This window comes from Aricia agestis, chromosome 13 (assembly GCF_905147365.1).
Source record: "Aricia agestis chromosome 13, ilAriAges1.1, whole genome shotgun sequence".
NCBI lineage: Eukaryota > Metazoa > Arthropoda > Insecta > Lepidoptera > Lycaenidae > Aricia > Aricia agestis.
Window position 1 is genome coordinate 8,971,748 of NC_056418.1, and position 27,848 is coordinate 8,999,595.

General features: G+C 37.1%; 2 protein-coding genes across 2 annotated transcripts; one reads left to right on the top strand and one right to left on the bottom strand.

Annotated features, from left to right (window-relative positions):
- Positions 1 to 1,199: 1,199 nt before the first annotated feature.
- On the bottom strand, positions 1,200 to 14,023 carry LOC121733325. Its single transcript, XM_042123542.1, has 3 exons — positions 14,015 to 14,023; positions 4,429 to 4,647; positions 1,200 to 2,490 (listed from the first exon to the last, which is right to left on the bottom strand). The coding sequence occupies exons 1-3, from the start codon at positions 14,021 to 14,023 to the stop codon at positions 1,396 to 1,398; spliced, it is 1,323 nt and encodes a 440-aa protein (XP_041979476.1). The 3' UTR covers positions 1,200 to 1,395.
- On the top strand, positions 13,896 to 20,562 carry LOC121733326. The gene is made up of 8 exons (XM_042123543.1): positions 13,896 to 13,946; positions 14,077 to 14,149; positions 14,786 to 14,910; positions 15,257 to 15,373; positions 16,241 to 16,416; positions 16,918 to 17,016; positions 19,745 to 20,154; positions 20,415 to 20,562. The coding sequence occupies exons 2-8, from the start codon at positions 14,100 to 14,102 to the stop codon at positions 20,560 to 20,562; spliced, it is 1,125 nt and encodes a 374-aa protein (XP_041979477.1). The 5' UTR covers positions 13,896 to 13,946; positions 14,077 to 14,099.
- Positions 20,563 to 27,848: the final 7,286 nt, after the last annotated feature.

Here is a 27,848-nt window from a genome sequence, read left to right on the forward strand (position 1 = left end):
CCAAATATCTCGGAAACGTGACACTTTAGGATACCATGTAATATAACATTTTTTATTTCTATAAGTGTCCCCTATCCAAATATACCACTTTTATCGTGCTCGGAAAAAATCAAAATGGCCGGCGGCTAGATATGCCAGCTTCCATACAAAAATGTTCGAACCCCTTTATTTATAATAATATGAATTCAATTCAGATTCAAAACAACACAGTAGAAATATGATTTTGTTTTAGACAATACACACATTTTTACGTAGCTACTATTCAAATGCTTAATAGCTATGTCCACTTTATGCAATTTCATCTTCAATTTTTGTCATCTTTTTTATTCAACTTTCGTTTGGCGTATTCAATAATTGAATGCGTCAAAATCCACCCGCGTTGGAAAGAAAAGTGTCATAGCATCGCGGGCATGCCTCCCGTGCGATGTTGACTGCGCTATAACGCATGCTCTTGATGAACAAAAAAAAGGCACAGTGTGGACAAAGCTTTCATCTACAAAATTATTATTCGTAAAATAATAAATATTATTGACTACTGTACATATTCCTATAGTTGGCTAGAATTTTTAAAAAATTGAAGTACACAACAGTCAAAGAATATGGTTACCTAAATAATAAGTTGATATCTCTTTAAATATATTTGACTAGAATATTGTAAACTTAACATCTATAATTGCTTAACTTATTGAGATATCTGTAATTGTGTACTTAGCGAATCGAGGCGGTAGCGGTCACTGAACCTCTGTATAAAACTATTCCTAGTGTAAGGGCAAAATATAGCTCCTACACTAAAAGGTCAATGACCCCTACCGCCTCGATTCGCCGGGTAAACTATACACGTAACAAAAAATATATTAACAATCTCACATTCTAAACCTATGGAATATAGAGAGGTCAGACGTTAATAATACTCCGGTAAGTAAAGCTAACGATATGAAGGAACCCTGTAGGATAAATTATTTTAGAGCATAGCAAGCATTGGTCAGGACCGAAAAGGCCAAAGAATTGAACACATATTAAGTGGATGATGTGGCTAATTAACAGTTTCTAAAAATATAAAGTGGATTTTATGAGTAGCCAGATATATTAGCCAGATGATCAAATAGTGCCATGATGTAGCTAACTTACAAGGTTTACTCAAAAAGCAAGGAACCTAATTGGTATACCAGGCTTCATACTAAAAAATATCCACATCATCCACTTACGTCGTCAATTGCAAGGTTTGCGACATTCTGAAACGTGCCACGGACGAAGTACGATAAAAATAGACTATGAAGATTCAACAGCTGAGGATAATTAAGTACAGTCTTCGACCTAGCTCTAATGGACACGCTTCTTGACACAACAGAATCTTATTGTCTACAAACATCAATAGCTTTAGTATATCAAAAGTGTTTACATAACCTCCTGCTTCTTCGTCCGCTGCGGCCAGGACAGAAGCAGCTGCTCGTCGGCGTTGTCGTTGACGTGCTCAGGTAAAGCAGTCGAGCACATGATGCCGAGCAGCGCCCCACTTGACCGCGACTGCTGGCGACACAGCGGCCGACGAGAAGGAGACTCGCTCTCGTCGGACAACGCCCTGGTCACCGTGATACGAGGAGACTGCCGCCGTCTCCGATTGGGCGCGATCCCGATATTCTCCTCCAATCCCAGAGCCCGACCGAGCACCACGTGTGGCGGAGCCCGGATCAGAGGAATGGCTGATGCTCGAGGCCTAGGAACTTCGTCCTCCTGAGAGTTCTGCAGCATGTTACACGATGATGCCCGCGGAGCTGGACGCTCCGAACCTCTTAGGCCCATGGCAGCCGCGTCAGATAATCGCCTGGTCGTTGGGGGCCGGATGCAGCCGGACCCTGCACTCAGGGAAGGTCTTCGTGACCCACAGGCGCTCGGCGTCCGCGCCTGAATCTCCTGCGTCACCTCGCTCTTGGTCATTCGTTTCCGCCTGTAGTTTCGCAACGAATCGCGGAGGGCTCGACTTCTTATTCCATACAGTATGCCGTTTACAGGCGGCGCCGCAGAGAGTAGAGCAGCTGATATGGCTGCTAAAGGCTGCGGGGGGACCGCAACGGCCGGCCAGATCATTATGCAGTAGTACGGCAGGTACAGGATGGCCAATGATCCTAGAGGCTGCAGAACCGCCGATAAGGCTTTTCTCCGCGGCGGCGGTGGCGTCGCGAAAGGGTTGCGTTGGTGGGTCACCGTCACCTGAGCTGACAGGGTCACCTCGTAGATGGCCGCGGCTATGCGATGCCGGTGGTAGCGGGCGATGCGCATAATCTTTAAGCTACAGATGAGCACTAGTATTGTCGGTAGAAAGAACGTTAGCAGCGCGTATGTGATACAGAAGCTTAGGGCGAGCGGTCCGGCGCTGCAGTCAGGGGCGCAGCCGCCCAGGCCAATGCTGTAGGCGAGGGGCGGCTGGGCCACCACCAGAGGAGTCATGAGCACCAGCAGCATCACCCAGCCGCTCGCGACGCCGATCAACACCTGGAACAACAGATAATTATTTTCAAAATAGTTTTTTTGTAAATTTAAGTTAAGTAAAACGAGGGTAGAAAAGGGTAGAGGGTAGATATATTAAGTGTTACGAATTTTGAAGCCTAAAAAATACCAATGGATTTATATTATTTTATGCAAATAGATTTGTTTCAAAATAGAATTTAGGTATTTAAGGTCATTATCCAAATATTCAAAGCAAAAAGCGGTAACAGAGTATAGATAATAATTACTGTTCAAGTGCTTTTTGTTACTTTGAGTATCACAAAGTTTGTGAGGTGTTTTGTGTGGCGAGAGTCGAGTGGCGTCAGATAATGCAACCTACATGCAGCAGTCAGCAGCACTCTGAAACTGAAGTCCAACTTCAAATAAGCTTATATTATGTTATCCAAGCAACTGAAATTTTTTCCTTTATGTAAAGTATAATAAATGCATTGGGCTTACAAGAACTTTATAATATGTTTTTGATATTCAGAATTTCATGCATAACCTAGTTAAAATTAAATCTGCATTTTAATCTAGTACTTTACAGGGTGTAACAAAACTAAGTGACAATACTTTAGGGTGTGTATGTGTCCCTTTTATTATTATTGAGTTCACAGTGAAAGTGCAGCGCTAAAAGATCATTTTCAGGGTTCCGTAGGTATTTTTGTTTTTCAGCGCCCCAGCGTCAAATATATGTTAATTTTCGCATAAAAAACTTACTTTCACGGTGTACAAATGAGGCATACTCATTACTCACCATAAGAGTTGATTCAGACAGCAACGCGACGCGTAAATTTATAATATGGATTTGACAGATTCGCAAGACGTCTCATTCTCACGAAATCTGTCAAATCCATACTTTATGCCGCGCGCCTCGCCTCGCCTCGTCGCGTTGCGGTCTGAATTGACCCCAAGCCTAAAGCAGGGGTCACCAATTAGTTTCACTCGGGGTCCATTTTAAGAAATTAAATGACCTTCGCGGTCCACATATTTTATAAAAAAAATATTGATAAAACAAAGGTAAAATTACAGAAATTACAAAGATATTAATTATATACATATCAATGAGAAAAGTGACAATTTAAGTTTTGTTGCTAATAATTTATTTATCTGTCTGAAGTTTGGAGTGGAATTGGTGCAAGTTATTGACATTAAATACTGAAGATGTTCATCAGTAAGTCGAGATTGAAATCTATTTTTAACGAAGTTCATCTTCGAAAATGCTCGGTCTGCACACAATTGTTCGGCGGTCCAGATGCGGACCGCGGTCCGCCATTTGGTGACCCCTGCCCTAAAGTATTAAATATTAATCGCTATGTTTTGTTACAGCCTGTATATCGTTCTATGGTCACCAAAAATCCACTAGTAGTGGTCATTTTATTTCTGTGGTAGTCACAATATAATATCCTCATTTAACAAAAGTCGGTGGTAGTAAGTCTTTGTGTCGTGTGTAAGGGCTTAAAGCAGTTAGTCAGTATTACTGCGATATATCTAGTCTTTGTTTAAGCCTCGACTGAGTTGTTAAGTAAGCCTTTTGTTGTCGGCATCCGTTGTGATCCTTTGTTTGAATTTATTGGAACAGACGAAATTATTTATAAACGAATGCCTTTGGTAATGTTACCATTTAAAGTTTTTAATACGCATCATGCATAGAGTACAACTGCTTTTATTTTTTTATCTATTGATAGTTTATCCACAGTAAAAATATCAAATATTATGTACTCTCATTATTTATTTCCTATAATTATTGTTACACAGATTACAAACTTCTTTTGTATAAAGCCGAATCACTTAGGATGCGACAGTTTTAAGACTTACTTTAAATTTAAGCTAATTATATAAATAAAATAAGCTTTTATTGCAAATACAGAATCGTTTGTGTGAGTATATATTCATGTGTTTTGTATTACAATAGGTTCGTATCTCGAGTGAACTCTAAGTAACCTTTTTAGCCGAGACGATGGCAGCGTAATGCAGCGGCGCAGCGATAGCGGCTGCCCTGTCAGCATGCAGCCCGCACACCGTCCACAGCTGCAGCGGATGTAGAGCATGGAGGAGCCCCCCGCATATGCAGGCCCACCCGCCCCCGCAGAGCGCTACGCCACTGGCCAGCGCGCCCACCGCGCCCAAATGCACCAGCAGCACCGATGATGCCGATGCTGGCTGGAAATAAATTTGAAAATGGAATTACTTAAATGCTTTTGTGAGCATTCCGATGCCGGCTGAAAATAAGACATTTTGAAATTCGAATTGTTTGCGCGGAAGTATGCCATGTAGGATCGGTAGAGTCCGGTTAGTCGATACAGTACCATGGCTCTATGCATAGACTTAATATATTTATAGGTTTATGGCTCTATGCATAGACTTAATATATACTTTAGCATTATAGGTTTATGGCTCTATATGGCTCTATGAGAGTGATTTTGATAGTCACTATAACGGTAGGAGAAAAAATTATTTCGCGCGAGTTATTTCAAATCAATATTAGTCGCATCACTCATGTTAGTCGTGATAATATGGCTGCGATTGGTCGGCTGGGCTTGACTTAAGGACGCTATCAAAAAAATTATGGCAAAAATTAGCAGGTCAGTACGAATATCGACGTAAAGGCCCAGTAGTCCCTAAAATGAGCAGGTCGATGTCTTTCAGTACGAATATCGACGTTACGGACATTAAAATAACATTCATATCAGCGCGCCTTGTACAGTGGGCAGTGTACGCGCTCGCCGCGTGCCTTGATAATAGAAAATAGGAGTAAAAACCTTTCGTTTTTAGTATTACACAAATCAAATATATCAAATCTTTTACGTTAGATTACGAGTTACGACACATATACGTAATTTTTTGTTTTTTCTAGAAAGTGTGTAATTTAGCCATAAAATGATTTAATGAAAAACAGCGTTATAACAGTCATCTTTGTGATTTTTTTCTATCGAGCAGAATTTTTCAAATTGTGTACCTGAGCGAATTTCAACAACTTGCATTTTTTATATAATTTTGGTGGAAATTTTTGTTTCCACCAAAATTGGGGATTAGGTGTTTACGGGAAACTGGTACGACAACCACCACCTAGGCGAGTTAGCTTGTGAGAGAATGAAGTGAATGGCGTATTTTTTATGCTTCAAGAATCAATGGTATTTTGTAAAAATAGCGTTTTACACACCCTCCCACCCACCCACCAAAATTGGAATTTGCGAGAAAAATAATATTTAAAAAAAAACTACGTGCACTAAAGTTATAGCACATTAACTTAACTATAAACAAACCAAAACTCTACCGATATTCAAAATAACAACATGATGTTATTGCCACAAGTATGATAATTTAAGTACACCAAAATTGCATAAAATCGGGGGTTTTATGATAAAACGGTTTTCTTTCATTTCTGGCTGGAAACTGGTACGACCTAGCCCACAGCCACCTCCTAAACTGGTTAGTACTACAGAAGTTAGTACAATAAAATTCATATATTATGAAGAGTCAACTATATAAAACGACTACATAAAAATAAAAATCTAATCCAGTATCAAGTTTTCTGTTAATCGGTCTAGATATTGAGTAAAATAGGTCGGCGACAAGCCACCAAAATTGGAAATCGCCTATTTATGTTTGTTTTCTTGGAAAATAATAATTATTTTAAAAAAATAAGGATAGGCCCAAATTATAAGCATTATGTTTTACTTTGAAAATCAAAAATTAAAACGATATCTTGAAAAAATAAGATAGTTTTCAGCCTTGCCGTGCAAAAAAGCGGTTTGGGAAATCCAGTCACCTACTGATATACCTTTGCGTATAGGAAATTTTCTCAATTTTAAAACGGTACTTATTTTATACTTAAATAATGACATTTCCTTTACTAAAAACGTGTTTTAAAACCCATTTTACGTAGTTGCAACAACCACAGCGCCTCATTATAATAACATTCAATATCAGCGCGCCTTGTACAGTGGGCAGTGGCGGTCACGACGCTCGCCGCGTTCTTGACAGGGCGAAAATGTATGAAGAAATTTGAGAGCGTTTCTTATTTTTCTTATAAATGAAAATGTTGTTTATTTTTATACAAAATATTTAGCTATTCGTATAGGGGACTAAATAAGCAACAATTTTTTTGTATATTTATTTTCCTTAGTTCACTGTATTTAGCTATAATGGTACCTAATCAAACACCATTTTTTAATCATTTGCGATTATTGTGATGGTTAAAACGTATTTATGTGAAAATGTTGTATGCGGCTATAAATTTTTTATGGTATAGACGAGGAGATGAATAAAATTATTATCTTTCATTTGAAAGCAAAATATCCTTACAGTGTGACTCCTAATTCTTTAAAATGGTATCTGAAAATCGCTCATATTTGTGAAAAAATGTGATAGCGTCCTTAATAAGAAAAAAACGTAGTTGAGTGATATAATTTTACAATCTACTTGTCAATACGCTAAAGAAACAATTAGTCTAGACATACCTCAACTACCTAACTACAACTTACAGAGTTCCTCAAGACAGTAAATAAAGTACTTACTTAACTGTAACTGTCAAAAGTTTTGTTTGTGTTGTTGTACCAAACAGAACCACAAGTTTGGGTAGGCCGTACACAAATGATTATAAAATATTCAAAGCGGCCTTGAGAGTATGTCGGCGCTTGACTTGTGTATTATTATTTATTCAAATCCATTCATTTTTAACATTTGGAAAACCTTTGACTCCTATTTCGACTTACTTAGTTTAAATAATATTTATTCAAGGTTACAATAGGATATATTACTGAAATGTTTTCACGTTAGAGGCATCACCATTCACCAGCATAGACGGTAAATAAAAGTTTTGTTCGACGTTTTACAACGTCAATAGTCTGATAGGACCATAAAGTTAATATACCTAGCGGAATAGAGCAACAATCTCAAGCTGTTAAACGAAACCGAAATTGACACTTACACAAGCATGATTGAACATGAATTCTATGAGATTAAATTGTCAACGTGCGGCACGTGCCGACTGGACGTCAAAAAGTGAGTGCTGCTGTCATGTATCACACGTCTCTTTTTACCACGCAGTGTTACTGACAGTGACATTTCTCTTGCTCAGACCTTTGTTTCTCTATTCCGCTAGGTATATTAACTTTATGGTGGGACGTATGCAAGATGTCGAATATTGGTCGGATTATTATTTTTATGTGGTAGAAGCGCCAGCTTTGCTCCGACCTTTGCGTAGGTACCTAACATTCCCTGTTGTCTGAAAGTCACGTCTCGAGTTAAAAACTTTACTTTAAAACTGATCGCCGCGTATTCTTGTAAAAGAAAAGTTTGCAAGTATTATTGCAAGTCGCAACTCATTAAAATTAAAACATCTTTTAGAATCGCGGTCTTCAGTAATTTAGCAAAACAGGCTGATTCATGGTTTGACATTTATAGGGAAAACAAGATAAATTATAATATAATTTGGAGAAATCTGTGAAGCTAATTACTTCAATGTGTATGAAAATTGACAATACGACCTGCAAACCTTTAAGAAGAGAGCGTATTCCCTCTTAAAAGGTCGGAAACGCACATGCAGCTCTTGTAATGTTGCGAGTGTCCATGGGCGACGGTAGTTGCTTTCCATCAGGTGACTCGTTAGCTCGTTTGCCCACTTATTTTATTAAAAAAAACTTGAGAGGTGTCAAGGGACGCCCGAATGGAACGAAGTTATTTCTTATGTTCAAAAAACCTATATACATTTATTACATATACACATCACATTGCACAAGCCTACATACATAATATACAAGCCCAGGAATATTTACTATCAACGTCCTCTGTCTGTCTAGCCTCCAGATTTACGCTGAACGCGCGATAAGGAACTTCGTTCCAAAAAATATTAAGTTGATGTTGCCCGCAACTATGTTGTGCTGTATAAATTCGTTTACGGCGCAAGAATCATGGTTTTTCCCAGGAATAAACCTATCGTGTGTCCTTTTCCGGGACTCTAAGTATCTTAGTATCTTCACACAAGTTTTCATTATTAATTTTGTAATTAATAGGTTTGGCAGTTTAAGGGCCTGTTTCACCACTTCCTAATAAGTGCCGAATAGGCTATCCACCAATTAACTTGACAGATAAAGTATGGAGAATCTGTCAAAAAAGATGTGAATAGCCTATTAGGCACTTTATCAGAAAGTGGTGAAACAGGCCCTAAGTGTGAAGAAGTATTGGACAGAGTATTCAATTGGAAAAGCTTTCAGAAATTCAAGGCCAATTTTAACAAATATAATATTTAAGTTATCTAACAATATTATGTACATTATACAGTCAAAGACAGTTTTGACTTTACCACCTTTCGACTTCATTTTATATAAAAGTTAAACCGAATCTTCGATCGTCTATTACCCAAGGGTACATTACAAATTCAGCCCCGGAGCTGACGCGCTCGAAAGCATAAGCTTAAACCAATAACTACAATAGCAAAATTTGAATACCGTCGCATGTGGTACCAAAAACTAGTGAATTTGCATGCCTGTGCACGACACGAGTATCGACCTTCACCTGAATTTCGTATTTGTGAAATTCACTGATGTACGAATAAAAGAATTCGAAAGTGGATTTACATAAGTAGTACATTTTTGAAATTATTTTTAGTCCTATTACATGAGAAGTTTTGCGCGAATTTTAAGTAAATTGCTGTTGTTTTGTTGTAAGTTAAAACTTTATCTTCTGCCCTACTAGACAAGTGGCAAGCGATTATCGTAAACGCCAACAAAATGTATGCGTAATAATCTTCGCTTCGCTAGCGAATACTAATATCAAACCCATACATTTTGTTGCGTTTACGATAATCGCTTGACACTTGTCTCTAGGCCCTGATTGGTAAGATTTCACTGGATTAACGGTAACGGATTAGCTTATAAGCTGATTTAGAAGCGCGAGATTCCCCTCATCCAGGGTTTCTCAAAATATTACATGAATTTCGTTCGTTCAGGTTCGCTTCGTTAGTAAGGGCTCCCACATATAAACACGATACGACGTCACGTCGTGGAAATCTACGACACGACGTCGTAACGTGTCACGAAAAAGTTGTAGGGCATTGTACTTCTTTATAAAGTGACTCCCGTTATTCATGGTTGAAAGAAATGGGTGAATCCTGTCTTCTGAGTATAATATGTCTTTTCTTTCCTCGTTTTCTTATTAACAGCAGAAGACACGTTACGACGTACACATCGTGGAAATCTAACCTAAGGGCAGTTTACGGCAAAAAATTATTCTGCGATTGTGCAATGGTAGCTTGATGGCTGCGGCCATACTAAGTAGTTATTTTAATTTGTAATTAAGATTATAATATTGACCAAAGTTACTTCATAAATCACAATATTATAATATTTATAATTTATTATGTGTTTTCCACCATATTTGTTTGTTTTTACTGTATTTGGTACATAAAACCCATCAATCCCCAAGCGGCAGCCGGCTGCCGTATAACAATTATTGAAAATCTATTGTGTCTGCGATACCCACGATAAAGGAACTACAACTTTTTTTACATCTAACTTTATTATCCTTTGCCAATATTCCATTGGTTACTCAAGGAGTTGTATATCATCTGGAGAAAACAAGGGTTCGTGGCGCCAACAGTTTGAGAAACCCTGCACCCCAATCTATGGATCCGCTTCCCACCCGCAATAAAGTATAATTTATTGGCGAAACGGTGCCATCGATATTTCATTCAATAAAACAGTAATCCCTCAAGAGCTTATATCCGTCTTTAATACCTTTAGTATTATTGAATGTATTAAGGTACCTACCCGGCTTAAGCGCACGGATAGGTGCTTTATCCGAAAATATCCCACATTTCTATACATATTTTTAAAGGGTAGCCGTGAGAATGGATGAATGGCTAGATATTTGTTATATACTAAGGGTGGATTGCACCAGAGGCGTGGTTAAAGTTAAAGCGATGGTCAAAGTTATGGTTATAGTTAAGGCTAACTTTAACCTTAACTTTGACCACAGAATTTGGCAGATGACAGCTGGTCCGACAAGGCTATAAATGAACGTGGGCGGGGGCGCTGCTGGTAAAGGAGAACTGTCAAAAATTGCGTTTTTGTATGATGATATTTGTTTGTGCATTTAAAGCCTTGTCGAGCTCTATGGCTATGGTTAAATCTGGCGTCCATTTTTGACTTTAACCAAAGATTTGACATTTTGCATTGTAGTTAAAGTTATAGTTAAAGACGTTACAGTTATAGTTAAGGTAAGTTGGTGCAACCCACCCTAAAAATATAGCTGAACGGATTAAGGCGAAATCTTATATTATGTTTAAATATTTATTGTTATGGCTTTGGATTAAAACTTAAGCCACTTCTATCACGAAAGATTACGGAGCTTTTCCAACATGTCACAAAATTAAGGGCCTGTTTCACTACTTCCTGATAAGGAGCCGGATAGGCTATCCGCAACTTATTTGGCAGATGCTCCGTATTCTATCTGTCAAGTTAAGTTGTGGATAGCCTATCCGGCACTTATCAGGAAGTGGTGAAATAGGCCCTTAGTATTGAAGAATGTTTGGTACGTGCGGATGCTATCTTGTGAAGTGTGTCACTCGTAAAGGAAAATCTGAGAAAGTGCTCCAAGGCTTTAAATGAACGTGGACGGGGCGCTGCTAGTAGAGGAGAACTGTCAAAAATGATGTTTTTGTGTGATAAAAGCGTTAGTTCCTTTTATCGCCACGTTCATTGATAAGTGCATTTTCTATACATAATATAAAACAAAGTCGCTTGTTCTCTTTAATCTTTAAAACTATGCAACGGATTTTCATGATTCTTTTAGTGTTAGATAGCCCATTTATCGAGGAAGGCTATAGGCTATATTTTACTACGCTAAGACTAATAGGAGCGAAGAAATAGAGGAAAATGTGGAAAAAACGGGGAAAATTGGAAAATCTCAGGAACTACTGGTCCGATTTGAAAAATTATTTCAATGTTAGATAGCCTATTTATTGAGAAAGGCTATAGGCTATATTTTATTACGCTAAGACTAATAGGAGAATGTAGAAAAAACGGGGGAAATTATTTGAAAGGGCTTATCTCACGAACTACTGGAGCAATTTTTATGTTATTTGGCACAGTAAGAAATTAAAATCCATAGCCTATGATCCTTCACGTGGTCTACGTGAAGGATCATAGGCTATGGATTTTAATCATTTTTTCAGTGGCTACATATTTTATACCCGTGCGACGCCGGGCCGGGTCGCTAGTGTTGAATAAATAATAGTAAAAATTATTACAACTCGAGACTGACGGCGACCATTGTTTGTGCGACGGGATAGCGATGGACGTTGCCATGGTGCCATATACTTATTTAGTTCAATAAAATAATATGGGCGTAATACTTTATATGGCAAAACAACTTTGTACGGGACAGCTAGTAATACTATTACATTGTGACACTTGACAGTTGAGATACAGTAGTTTTACCGACACTATATCTTATATCTTTAAACGAGCAATTTGTATATATATATATATATATATATATATATATATATATATATATATATATATATATATATATATATATATATATATATATATAATTGGAATCTCGGAATCGGCTCTAACGATTTTCATGAAATTTAGTATAAAGGGGGTTTCGGGGGCGATAAATCGATCTAGCTAGGAATCATTTCTAGAAAATGTCATTTTCATCGGATACCGAGCAAAGCTCGGTCCAACAGCTAGTAAATATAAGTCTATGAGTTTTACTCAAAACGATTAATTGTTTTGAGTAAAACTCATAGTATATACTTAATATTAAATATTAAGATGACATAATCACGGTCAAAATTATTGTGAAAGTGAGTTTTTTAGTGCTTGTTTACAAAAAAGTGGCATTACCTTTTTTTAGGCGCCAAAACATCCTTCTAACTATCCTTACTTCAGCCACGTGCGATAAGATTGTAACATTGAACTTATTTAAAATATTATAATAAAAAAGGCTTACCTACCTTAACTGCGTCTAGACGTTGGTGTATCACTTATCAGTGTGTATAGGGTATAACAAAACCTTTAGATCGCGTATGCATTTAATACTGTATATAATGTATACTACTGTGAAAGTAGCTGCACTAAAAGACCAAAAATTTTTTTGTAATTTGTATGGCCAAGCGCCCAAACGTCACCAGTTTTCCCATACAGAAGTGAAAAAAAAAATTTGGTCTTTCAGCGCTGCCACTTTCACAGTGAACTCTATACACGTGACTTATACGCACCCTAAAGTATTATCACTTAGTTTTGTTACACCCTGTATATTCGGCTCAGGCCTGGTTTCAATGAAACCGGCCACCGTCACCGAAAACCGGTGTGGGAGCTATTTATTCGGCTCAGGCAAACGCTTCCGATCCATTTGTCACTCACAAGTCACAAGTCGAGTACATACTACAGATTGAGTACTCCAGCAACTCTGACGTAGCCCCCGGGATCGCGGGAAAGGTTTGTTTTGTTATATTTTCACCTTCTTTGCTCTTTGTGGTGTAAAAATTTGTATTATAAATGCCATGGTTAATGAAGGATGTGAAGATTAAATATTTATGTGGTATTGTTTTTTTCCGGTGTTTTAGTGTGTTTTCCACTTGCAGCACTAGAGTACATTAGGCGGCACAGTGATCAAATTATTAGAATTTTTCAACTACAGCAAACGCTCCGAACAATCAAACAAAATAATTCAGCTTCCAATAATTATTATTAAGCACACTCGCAATGCTCTACAATCGAAAACACGCCTAATTTACTACATCCAGAAGATGTATTTTTTTATAACTCTAGGGCAGTGGTTCCTAAGCTTTTAGTCATGAGGGACCATCTTATCAAATGTTTGTCTTGCCGGGGACCACCAGTTGGTTTACCTAAATTAAGGGTTGTTTGATAAAGACGTTAAGCATAACTTCATAATTAGCACTCATTTTTTCATTTGGCTAAAATATAAAAGTTACAGATTTTATTTTTTAATTTAATGTGATTTTTGTTACTGCATACTCTTTAGTCTTTACTAACTTCTGACTTCTCAAATGTTATTAGGATAGCTTCGCGGACCACTTGGAATGGCTTTAGAGACCATCACCCTACGAATAATTATTATTCGTAGCCACCACCGCAGTGGTCCGCGGACCAGCTGTTAAGAACCACTGCTCTAGGAGAATAGACAAAAGAAGTATACAAAAGGAAACATAGAGAAATAGAGCGCCTTGTTTCAAGAAGAATGTCATTGTCATACTGACATTTACACAGCATAATAGGAATGAACGAAACATAATTTAATATTATTTAAAAATTTACGCGTTTACACTTAATTACTGTGTTTTTATTTCACCTATATTATTTTATTGATAAATCATGTAATTCAGCAGAAAATGGAGGAGAAAAATTATTGGAAATTGTCATAAATTTTTGGATATAAATTTGTAATTTGAACTTATGAATTCAATATTAAAATTTGCTGTAAGTATGTTTTTCTTCGATACATAGAAGGAAAAATTATCGTCATAGTAATCTTAAAGTTTCCTTACATATGCCATTTTAAAGTGATTTCTAATATCCTACAGTTTTTAAAATATGAAACCACTTTCAGTTGGTAGGCAAACGTAAGCCAGTATGTGCTGCATCTTCACCTGCTTCGGATGGATGATCGATCTATTCCAGAGGTAAGCTATAAAAACTACTTTCTGCAACGACTTCTATTTTTAGCTTTTTTGTCCAACTCTGTCCAAACAAACCATTGTGGCAATTAATTTTATTTACGATAAGAAAAGTGCGATGAAAATTTTAATTGCTCGTCTCCTTCACAGGCGCACTTAAATATTAGTACATTGTATAATAATAGGAACAAGATATTGGACGTGTGTGAACGAAGAAAATAGGTTAATGCCAAATTATTGGACCTATTTGGCGAACTGGACTTTACTAAAATAACTTTAACATCATCATCACCATCATCCGTAAGGCTGTTTACACACGGCGCCGCAGCGGCAGCGTTTTTCGCCGCCGCGGCGCGCGGCGCCGCAGAACCTGCGGTGCCTCCGCCGCGCTCACTGCGGCGCGATCATGGGTCCGACTAGTCTCGTATGTTTATTGAAAACTGCGGCACCGCCGCGGCAAGGAATCGCCGACGCCGTGTGGAAAGGGCCCATAGAAATACAATACTCATCCTTGTATTTCTATATGCCCCGCTGCATACTCATGCAGCGGCGCTGCCGCCTGCCGCGGTGGCGGTACCTCTGCCGCTGCGGCGCGTGTGTAAACACGCTTGGTAATTTTAATGATGTCACAATTCACTTTAGGGCATGGACGTTTGTAATGTCATGTTGCATCGCCCTCTCCATATGCTGCTCCCTCATCACGGCGTCCATGGCAGGCATTGCTCTGGGGTACAACTACTCGCTCGCCGAGTACATCGATTTGAAAGGTGACAATCCCATTGAACTTTAAATATTTATAATTTACATACTACGTTAGAAATAGCTGCTGCTGATTTTTACCAAACTTTATATGCATATTCAGTAGGTCTGAGAATCGGCTACTGGCTGCTTTTTATATTGATAAGTGCATTTGTTGCATAAATAATAGTAAGTAAATTATTACAACTCGAGACTGACGACGACCATTGTTTGTGCGACGGGATAGCGATGGACGTTGCCATGGTGACATACTTATTTAGTCACTTCAATAAAATAATACGGGGGAAATAATTTATATATGGCCAAACAACGTTTGCCGGGACAGCTAGTTATTTATAATATCTGTTTTTCCAGAAACCAACGTATCCGTGTACATCAAGCGAGGTGTGTTCGATGACGACATCAGCGACGACGTGGAGTTCCGTAGAGCCGGACACAACTCAGTGGCTGGACATCTCCGAGATGAAAACTGTAAGTTATTTCAAAGTAGATGATGCCAGCAACAATTTTGCGTCAAATTTTGTTAATTTGGGGGAAACTTTTGGGGGTAAAACTGTCAGTTTCCTTTTACAAAAAATCAAAGATAAAGCGATACAGTACAGGCAGACAGACGGAAAAATATTTTTTATTTTATGGATACGCATCATAATAAAAGGGTAGGCCTTTAAAGAAAACAATATAAAAAAGGTCGTGCATATCTTTAAAGGAAAGATTGATACCTACGGATAAAAGTAATAGAGTTATGTTTGTGAAAATATAATAATGTAAACAAAGAACGAATGGAAAGGTAGTCTCAAGTGTTTTTATACTAAAGGGTACAAAAATTCAATTTACATTGGATATGTTAATACGCCTACGAAAAGTTATAAAATATTAGCATAGGAACAATCAATAATACCTATAGAATTATATGTTTGCTATGCTATGTTTAGTAAAGTACTGGAGTGGCAAACAGTGCATGTCAATAACAAACTATCAGAAAAAAATATTTATAGTCTAATAACGGACCTATGTAATTTAGTTGGATTTCGTCAAGTTCAGCCGACGTAACATTGACTAGACATAACCCGACCAACTAATAAAGGTTCACCATTTGTCTATATGTACATAAAAAATCTCTGTTCTCTTTCTCTTTTGTACCATACAAAAGCTTCAAGTAACATGTCACCAACTAACTACCAACGGCGTGCACTTAATAATATTATGTTCGCGGGCCCACCCCGCCCACTCTTCGCCCCACCAAAGAGACCCAAAAATCGAACATTGCGCTTTCCCCTTCCATTATTTCCCAGCGAACTTAAAGTTATGTATGTCCTATACCTATTTAATTTATTTAAGTAATGACGGGAGCTCCAGAGGGGGAGGAAACCACACGGTCCGGAAGACGCTTGGAAGACTCAATATATCAGTCCAATGATAAGAACAACTTCGAAGACTCCCTCATGAAGTTGACAGCGAAGCCCCTGGATGCTGAACCGACGAAGACAACCACTCAGGATTTGCCGGTTGGAGAAGTGAGTTAGTTTGTAGCTGCATAAAGCTGCGCGTCATAAAATCTAGATCGGGTCGTACACACAGTTTTCAGTATATTTTAGAAAATGCGACAAAAATACTTGTGGAACTCGGGAACTGTCACAGCATAGCAATAGATACTCGTAGTATACACGCATACTAGTTATTAGCTAGAAAAAAAAAATTATGTGTGAGACTTGGGCACTCTTATGAACTCTTGGGGAGTCTCATGACAGTGAAAATTTAAAAGAGGGGTTTATAAAGGTGCCCATACACGGGACAATTTGTCGTTTCGATCGATCGTCAAGAAAATCGTCCAATCGATCTTTGGAACGTAAAATCGTTTGCGATATTGCTACACACGTACAATTATTTGTCGTTAGATTTTAACATCGAGGAGATAAATCGTTACGATAATTGTCCCGTATATGGCCACCTTAATTATATTGTGTTTATAACAATTCTAATTTTCAAAATGTGCATTAATGAAAATCAATTTACAGATCATTCAAAGGTTCCCATCAAATTCAATAGAGCAACTGAAGGCCTTTCAGAGCGCCATGAATAAGAGGAGAATGCAGACCGCGACCGCCATCACACAGGTTTACTGCATTTTTATTATTTTAATAAAGTTTTATAATATGCAGCCTTACGTCTTCATAAAATATGTGCACGAGACTCATATCCTCCTATAGAAGTTGATTCCTACGCAGATGGGGGATCTACGTAGTTTGGTCGCGTTACGTCAAACCTATCCAATAAATTGACATGATTCGACCAAATGACGTTGGTCTGTCAACTGCCTAGGAATCGATTTCCTGTACTTATATCCATACTAATATTATAAATGCGAAAGTATCTCTGTCTGTCTGTCTGTCTGTCTGTCTGTCTGTCTGTCTGTCTGTCTTGCTTTCACGCCAAAACTACTGAACCGATTGCAATGAAATTTTGTACACAGTTATTCTAGAGTCTGAGAAAGGACATAGGCTACATTTTGATGTGGGAAAATATCTTATTTCCATGAAAATATCGATGAAAATGAATTCGCATTGCGCGTGGCCAGCGCTCATCCCGGGGGTCCTGGGTTCGAGTCCCGCAGGCGGAACAAAAAGTTTTCAATGTTCCTGGGTCTTGGATGTGTATTAAAATAAAATTTCAAAAATCTTAAACATATTTTATGTATAATATTATAAAAAATCCAGAAATATATCGATGCAATGAACATTTTAGTTGTAATACGATTCAACAGATGGCGTTTTAATTTTTACTTTATTGTAACATAGAACTAATCATACTTATTAGTTAGTATGTTTTTGTTTATAGTTTTTAATACGTTAGAATATTATCTATACTAATATTATAAATGCGAAAGTATCTCTGTCTGTCTGTCTGTCTGTCTCGCTTTCACGCCAAAACTACTGAACCGATAGTAATGAAATTTTGTCACAGATAGTCTTAAGCCTGAGAAAGGACATAGGCTACTTTTTAACTGGAAAAAGGGGTTGTAAGGGGGTGAAAATGCGTAAATTTGGTCAAATTAACTTAGTTCCAAAAACTTAAAACAGATGGCGCCAAGAGTCCCCTAGATCGCGCTATTGCTTGCTCATGCGTATTTCTATAAGAGGTGGTACCATATTGAGCTAAATTTTTCGATTCTTTCGATTGTTATACACGTTATTAACTAATAACTCACCTACCAACTTAGACGTCAAATTCAAAAACAACAGCGCCAAAACTACTGAACCGATTGTAATGAAATTTTGTACACAGATAGTCTAAAGCTTGAGAAAGGACATAGGCTACTTTTTAACTGGAAAAAGGGGTTGTAAGGGGGTGAAAATGCGTAAATTTGGTTAAATTAACTTAGTTCCAAAAAACTCAAAACAGATGGCGCCAAGAGTCCCCTAGATCGCGCTATTGCTTGCTCATGCGTATTTCTATAAGAGGTGGTACCATGTTGAGGTAGGTTTTACGATTCTTTCGATTGTTATACACGTTAATATTAACTAATAACTCACCTACCAACTTGGATATCAAATTCAAAAACAACAGCGCCAAAACTACTGAACCGATTGTAATGAAATTTTGTACACAGATAGTCTAAAGCCTGAGAAAGGACATAGTCTACTGCTTACTGGAAAAAGGGATTGTAAGGGGGTGTTTATGCGTAAATTTGTTCAAATTAAGTTAGTTCCAAAAACTGGAACAGATGGCGCCAAGAGTCGCCTAGATTGCGCTATCGCTTGCTCATATGTATTTCTATAAGAGGTGGTACCATGTTGAATTAATATTTCGATTGTTATACATGTTACTAGCTGTTGCCCGCGACTTCGTCCGCGTGGACTTTAGTTTATAGCGCGCGGTGTCAACAAAATTTGTGTCAAATTTAAAAACTTTCTAAAACCCTGGTAAGTGGTACCCCTCTTAGGGCCGCGCTACACCGGAATGGCAGCGCTGAAAGTGCTCGCCTCGCCGCTGCCATTCCGGTGTAGCGCGGCCCTTAATTAATCAAAATACCCAAAAACAGCTGTGCAGTGTGCACATAATCTATACTAATATTATAAATGCGAACGTATCTCTGTCTGTCTGTCTGTCTGTCAGTCTCGCTTTCACGCCAAACGCCAAAACTACCGAACCGATTGTAATGAAATTTTGTATACAGATAGTCTAAAGCCTGAGTAAGGACATAGGCTACTTTTTTACTGGAAAAAAGGGTTGTAAGGGGTTGAAAATGCGTAAATTTGTTCAAATTAAGTTAGTTCCAACAATTCATAATAGATGGCGCCGTGCGTCTTCTACATCGCGCTGACGCTTGCTCAAAAGTCTTCCTATAAGACGTGGTATCATCTTACATTTAAGTTTCGATTTTTTTCGATTGTTATATCTATTCTACGGTATTAAATAACTCAGTACTTTATCTGTGCAGTGACGTAACCTTAAATCTATCAATGATAAATAGTTTATGGGTAAAGTTGTGTAATTAGAGGGCTAAATAAATTTTAAAATTTGGCACAAAATATAAAGTTTAATATAAAAAAATGAAATACTTATTGTGTGCACACTGCACAGCTGTATTGATTTAAGGGGTACCAGGGTTTTTTATAAAAGCTTTTGACACCAATTTTATTGACATCGCGCGCTATAATCTGAAGTCCACGCGGACGAAGTCGCGGGCAACAGCTAGTTATAAATAAATGCGAAAGTAAGATAAAACTTTTCTATCTTATGTTTTTTTAGCTCGTTTACCGAGTGTTTGTATTTTTTTAAACTTAGAAAGGTCATTTAAATATTTACATACAATTATTGTATTAAAATATATTTTGGTTTCAGACACCGTATACGGAAACAAGGAAAGTTCCAAATTTCCCGCTCGGCATCGATCCATATAAAGACAAACCATCTAGAAGATTCGGTGGACCTGGGCCTCCTATAAGTCCCTTGCGAGAAGCAGTCCCTCCTAGCAATATCAACGACCCAGTCTCATGGCTAGCACCCAACTTGCCTCCTTATGTGAAGACAAGACCCATACCTCCCCATTTCTCCGCTTTCCACGGGAACCCGACGTACCCGATGCCTGTCACACCAAAATCTGGTATCATCAGACCAACGCAAACGTTCGAACCGAAAAGAACAAAATTGGTACCGGAACCCAGCAGATCCACGTATAAACCTGAGATACCAAAATCCATTGACGAAGAAATGGACGCGTTCAAGGAGAAGATTATGGAAGACATGCCTAGGTAAGAATATGAATATGTAACAATAAAATTGAGAAAGAAAAGATGAAATATGCCACTAAATTAAATTAAAAAAAAAACACGCACGTTGAAAAACAAAAACCACTCAGAAGAAAAATATTTTAGACTTTAGAGCAATGTGTAGCATTGGTACTTTAAAATTGCCTTTTTCTATTTAAATGTAATTAAACGTCTTATCATAATATCAAACGATAAAATATAACAATTTGTAATATTAGTATTAATAAAGTCATATCCCCCAGGAACAAGAACGAACCAAAAGACAAACAAACAGACAAACCTGATTCATCAGAAGAAGACTACGATTACGACGTCAAAGGCGCTCCCATTCGCAAAAAGAGAAGCTTGCTCAACAAACTATGTGGTAATAGCAAAATAAAAGTTAAATGATTAAATTCTTAAGGTCTTTTATAAAGTTTCCTAAATTACCAATTAAATTACTTGATTTAATGACAAGCGAGAAAAACGCAAAAAACTCTTAAAATCTTAGGGCCACTTCCACTCTTACATGTGACGAATAGCTTATTACAAAAGTGCTGTTGATTATAATAACCTATGGCTTATGACTTAATATGGCTTATACTGAGCTATAAAGACAACAATCTTCAAATAAGCTTTTCTGCAACTAGGCGTCTGAGAAAGAGGTCCTTAGAATATATTCAAAACCATTTGAGGCTTGTGACGTAAAATGATGATGACTATTTAAAATGATGAATATTTTTTCTTATTGGTAATTGAAAGGACCTTAAAAAATAAAAACATCGCTGAAAGAATGACTCTGATAGCTTAAAAATTCACCAAGATATGACAATTCAAACATCTCATAAAATAGACCTGCCCGAAACGCTCCATACGTACAAACTACGAAATAATGACGTCATACGAAAGTATGACGTCTCATTATTTCGTAGTTTGTACGCATCGGTAGAGAATTTTGTTCGATAGGTATATTAAATATTGCGTTTATTAAAGTGGTTTCATAACAATAGTTGCTTTTAATTGCATAAGTTATAGAATGGTATACAAATATTAAGAAATTTAATTGAAAAAAAAATCGAGTTGAATATCCAAATTTGAAGGCGCATAACAAAAAAAATACAAATGCTATTAAGCTGAAATTTTGGGAACACTTATTTTTTACCGTGATTTCTTTATTTTATGAACAAAATTTGCTAATCTTTGACCTGGTCATCATGCCTATTGTCGAAATGTGGTACAATATAAGTTGGGAAAGTTATCTTGTTTCAGTTTTATGCCCTTCATCATTATTACTACCACCGACTGTACGCTACTAAAACTCGAATGAAATGTTTAAAAACATTCCCTACTGCATACACGCTTTATGTGTTGCAGATGGAAGAATATGGTAAGTATTTACGAGTTTCAAAAGAGTCAGTTTCTTCATAGTAAAAGGAGGGGAAGTAAGTTATCTTCATACAAAGGCACCGCGCGCGGCTTGTATGTGTGCGCCATAGTATCAATGCGTCGCCACACACAGATGAAACCAATTTCGGTTTCGTTTGACAGCTCGAGATTGTTGCTCTATTCCGCTAGGTATATTAACTTTATGACTATACCATATTATTCTACCGTCGAATATAATATTGTGTCGTTTTGAAGTCAGCGTTATTGTTTAACAAATGGAATTGAATAAATTAAATAAAATACCACAATAATCTAAGCTATAAAAAGAGCTACAAGATTTCTCTTAGTTTTTGTTTTCACATCCAGCTAGCGCTTAGGTCATTCACGTCACTCCTAAGCACGGGACACAAAGCACTCTTTACAAATTGAATTAGACGTGTACACTCCATTTAATACGCTTTATTCTATTTCGAGGATAAAGAAATCTAGCTTCTAGACTTTGTGTATATACTAGATGTTGCGAGGAATAACGTTGTATACTACGAATAATAAAAACTATATTATTATTCGTAGGTTGTATACATATTTTGTATAGCTTTAATCTTTATCCGTACTTATGAAAACGCTTAAAAACCAAGACTATCTGAATTTGAGGTTTATAGGTTTCGCTAAAACTCGAGAACGAGTTAGTGCACCGAATTGCCTAATTTTTGTTTTGAAATATTCGGGGGAGTTTACATATTATTAGGAGGGCAGTGATACGAAGGTTACAGGGACATCTAGTTTTATATATATACATAGATTGGACAGTCACATAAGCAGACTGCGGGGCTAAAATGGTCGCTTTGGAGAATCATACTAAGAATCATAATATGATTCATTTTTTTTAATCGCAAAATGCAAGTCTGCTTGCAATTCATGTCTACAACTTGACAAGTCTTTAAATGATCGTGTTGAAAAAAGGAACTAACGCTGCCATCATACAAAAACGTCATTTTTACAGTTCTCCTTTACGAGCAGCGCCACCGCCCACGTCCATATTTAACCTTGTCGCGCTGTAGTAATTCGTACTAATTTGACTTTTGTCAGTTTGACAGTTTTGAAAATTCATTTGCTGAATTGATTGAGAGGAATTGCTAAATGTGACCATTTTAGACCCGCTGATCACCTGATGAATTGTGTGACTATAGTGCGACCAGTTTAAGCGTGACCTTCGTAGCATACATTTAGTATGCTACAACAGTCACGCTTTAAGTGGTCAGAGTATAGTTTTGGTGACAATTTCCTTACCCCCCATTAAATTTTTGTATTAAAACTCACTCAATTTTGTGTAAACATAATAAGTAGTGCTTTCTCGTTCTTAATCACTTTTTAAATTTTTATTAAGCATGAGATTAAACCTCAGATTGTTGACTCAACTGAAGTTTCTAGAATCGTATAATTAATTACTTGTGTTAAACTCCCTTTGGGAGAGTAAATTTTTCATTGGTATATTATTTCATTATAATATTACTATCTATTAAACCAAATTATTGTAATGGTATTATTGTAAAAGTACTATATTTTCACAGGTAACAGTAAAAGTAAAAGTACAGTACTTACACTTTCAAATGTTTTATTTTCTTTTAATATTAGGATTCATTTATTTAGTAAAGGTTAAAATGGAATTTAATAATTTCTAGTCGTTACTTCTTTTAGAATTGAAAACATGAGTGGATGAAGTGGGTAACTAACACCTTACAAAATATTAAAGGTGCCGGTTGGCAGCGGGCGACATGAAGCGGCGTCCGACGACGTGTCGTTGCGACACTAGGGTTTCTATGTATTTCTATGAAAATACCCTTCGCAGCTAGCGACACAATTCACGTAGCTAGCGACACTTTTAATAGAAATACATAGAAACCAGTAGTGTCGCGACGACACGTCGTCTGCCGCCGCTTCATGTCGCCCGCTGCCAACCGGCACATTAAAAGTGCAATTACTCATTGCTCTCATAACTTGAACAAACCTTGTAGTTACATCATCTATCTAATGTAATAGATAAATAAGAAATGTGTTTTTAATAGTTTTTCGAAGAAAGAGAAAGAAAGAGATAAGAAAGAATAAACTAGAAACTAGAAATTCTTCTATTATAATAGTATGGATAGTAAACTAAGTGGCAAAGTAATAGAAATAGCTTAAACTAATAAAATACTCAAGCACATGGCTGTGTTCCGAGTTATTACCTATTAGGGTTTGCTTATGTCTAGCTAAGCTGGGTGTGGGTGTAGAAAATGCTCCATTAAAGCCAGAGATAGCCATTATAGTCACAATTCCTTGGTAATTCATATCATTTGTTCCATTTAAGTGCTGAAATGATAAACAAACCCGTAATTTACTTAAAAAATTTAGTAGTTTCCCATACTCGTTAACTGTAGCTACGAAAAGCTCTCCTGTAGTCTACGAATAATAAAAACTATTTATTATTCGTAGTCTGTACTATATAAAGCTACTTATAAACAGTAGTATGTAGATCGAATATCGTTTACATCGATATGCTAACCAACTTTATTTCTTAACTATAATACCCCCCACACCGGTTTCGGTGACGGTGGCCGGTTTCATTGAAACCAGGCCAGGTACGCAGGAGTAATTTTATAGTGCCCAAGTGTGTGCGCAGTACACAAGAGCACTCTCTATTCCTTTACTCTCATAACCCAGTGAGTCGGAAGACCGACACGGCTGGCGCAGGACCGACTTTTTACATGCCCATCCGACGCATGGATCATCTTACTTGTCAGACAATCAGGTGATCAGCCTGCATTGTCCTAACCAAACTTGGAAATAACATGTTTCCAACGTGGGAATCGAACCCACGACCTCCGAGTCAAGAGCCACGCTCTTAATCACTGGACCACGGAGTCTCTTAACTACATTAGTAAGTATAATGATTATAATTTTATGAAATAAACAATTATAAATCCTAAAATTAAAGACCACAGGCTACATACACTCTACAGTATCTATAAGTGAAGTTATACTAGTCTACTCTTATCTACTAGTTCTGTAGAAATTAGTTTCAGAAAATGAAAACTTAATGCTTTTAGTTATGGCGTGCAGACTGGGTGATAATTTCGAAGTTGGGCCATTAACACCAGTTTTGTTTTAGTCCCAGGGCTTATACGAGGTGTAACAAAACTAAGTGATAATACTTTAGGGTGTGTATGTGACCCTTATATAGAATTCATAGTGAAAGTAGCAGCGTGGAAAGAGCACTTTTTTATTTCAATTATTATTTCAATTATCCTTGGTGCGAAAAACTTATATACAAAGATAGCAAAAAAAGGATATGGGCGAATAGCCCAAAGACGGCCCCAAAGTACATAATAAAAAAATAAAAAAAGAGCACTTTTTTGCGATATAAATATAGCGCCATAAATTTTACCTGAAAGTAAAGAAAAAACCAACTCTATAATATAGGGGCACCATACACAGTATACACTCTTAGTTTTATTACAACCTGTAGAAATAAATAGATATTGCTTACCGCATTTGCAATTAAGATTAATAAGATACATTTTATTATTTTGTTTCTCCGCTTAAGTCATATTTCTTGATATATTTAAAAGCTTTTAAATTATACTAATAGAAGTGGTTACTCTGAAGACATTTATAAAGCTCTTCGACCTCTATTTATATTCGTTACAATAATTATTTTGTTACTTACAGGTATACTTATCTCTTTCTTTGCTTAAAATGTATTAATGTTTCTTTGTAGCTGCTTCTCTCCCTTTACAATATTATGTTTTTGACTAATAAACTTTAAATAATTAAAAAATATGCCGATCGTAAAGCGCCGAAGTAAAAAATATTGCTAAGATGTTACAACACCGTTATATTCCAAGTTTTAAATCTAAAATTGGAAAATTTTCGTTCCATATTTTGATACGACCAATTAAATATTATTTATTTCTAAAATGGTTTACAAGAAACGAAAACTAGACAAATGGTTCAGTTTCCAGTAAATTATTTGTGACTGTAACTCGCACTTAAAAAAAAATAAGACCACAAACTTTCCAAATCATCAAATTATTGTACAAATTACAATTATTTAAACAAGACCCAATTCTTATAAGCTAAGGTTTGGTATGACACGTACTTATAGAAGTGGCATGGTATTTGTATAACTATAAAGCCATTTCTGTCGACTTTTTCATATTTCTTAAATTATGATGGTCATTCAAATCCCCTTAGATATTACAAGATAGGACTTTCCCCTGAAGGACAATCTTTCTAAGTGCCATGCCACACGATGCGGTGCGGCGGCGTGGCGGTGCGGCGCCTGACCAGTGCCGCTCCGGTTTCCTACAATATATAAAAATGTATGTCACACGGCGCTGTCCGGTGCGCTCTGGCGCTGCACCGCACGCGCGCCGGAATCGGGACGAGGCGGGGAGGGGCGTATGTATTGGTGGAGCTCGAGTCCGTCGCTGCTACAGTACTGCAAAACGTTGCGGTGCCGCACTCACCGTGTGGCCGGTAGTCCGGCGAGATGGCCTCCGGTGCGGCGCCGCACCGCGTCGTGTGGCATGGCTGTAAGGCTATAATTAATTTTGTATACAGAGCTATTTACTATGTACTATGAAGCGACTTGTTTTGAGGAAAATTCTTGTAGTCTATTAATATTATATCTTCGCTAAATTAGGTTATATTAAAAGTTAAACGGCTTCCAACTTTTACTCCGAGTCTCCAGCGGCAGAAAGAAAAAACAAACGATTTGAATAACTTTCGTAAAACTTTTAATTAAAATCTCTTTTCATCTCCTCATAAGTTTTCCTTATGAAGTTACTTTGATACGTTTTATGAAATCATCATTTTATATGAGGAGCATTACAATAGCTCAGTGTTTTTCAACCTGTGGGTGTGTGGGTGTGTGGGAGTCGCGAAGCTTCTGTCCATGTCGCCACTCGCCAGGGTCGCCAGCCCTAGGAGACAAGTGGCAAGCGATTATCGTAAACGCTCAAAATGTATGCGATTTGACATAAGTCATCGCTTCGCTAGCGAATACTAATGTCAAATCCCATACATTTTGTGGCGTTGGCGTTGGCGTTTACGATAATCGTTTGCCGCTTGTCTCTAGGACCTCAGATGTCGAGAAAATTATTTCAATCAAAAACAAAAAATATTAGAAAGATCTTTATTCTATAAAATATTATGTAGCTAGTGAATAAAAAAAATATAGTCTGGTGAATAGTCGCTGCTAAGCATTTGTGTATTAAGTATCAACCCACTTTTTTTTTTAAATTATTATTAATGCAGTCTTGTTCTAAATGATCTAAAGAACATGACTGCGTGCATTCATAAGTCAAAACGTATTTTTATGGGATCATACACAAATGCTTAACAGGTAACAGCATCCATATTATATATTTTATGAACATATATACATGATAAAATATCAAAGGGTGGGTCGCGAAATATTTTTATACCATATCATAAAATAGGTTGAAAAACAATGCAATATAGCTATGGGAGGGATATTATTATGGTGTTGAATGCACGTCGAAAACCCTTTCATGTCCAGATACCCGTAACACTGGAGACGCCGCATCCTCCAGCAATCTCCTTTCATAATGATCTTTTTGATGATTTCAGATTTCATTAGAAAGAAAGGGAGCTATCGTAAGGGACTTGTGGGATCTAGTAGGTCTGTTGGCCTGCAAGGCTGTCATGTGAACTAATCATAATAAATCTGGAATACAACTAACGGCCACACGCTCATTTCACCTCTTTTAGGTATACTCTCCTCACTCCTGCCAGTATTTACTTTATTGCTGGTAATTCCCTAACATTCATTGTTCATTTTCTGTCTATGGACGGCATTTGATATAATGCCGCTATGTAATTTCAATGTAAATCAAGCAAGCGACTTCTCTTACACTGTCGCATAGCGACATCTATTAGAAGTCTTTGTAACCTTTACGCTTAATCGATAACGTTCGTTAAATAGCTTAGAAATCAGGTTAGTAGCGACATATAATATGTAATTGATTGTACCGTTGGTTCTTGGTGGAAATGCATGTTGAACACTAATACAACAATATTTGCGTGCACTTTTTCCACTATATTAAGAAATTATTAACATTCGAAACCGGTCGTGTAATTTGTTAATAATTTCTTAATATAGTGGAAAAAGTTCACGCAAATATTGTTTTATTAGTGTAGTAGCGACATATCTTGGTATATAGTGCAACTAATATATTATAATATATAATAGACAAGAACAAATATAGTATGTACTCTTCTTATATTACAAGGTTTACAAGTTACAA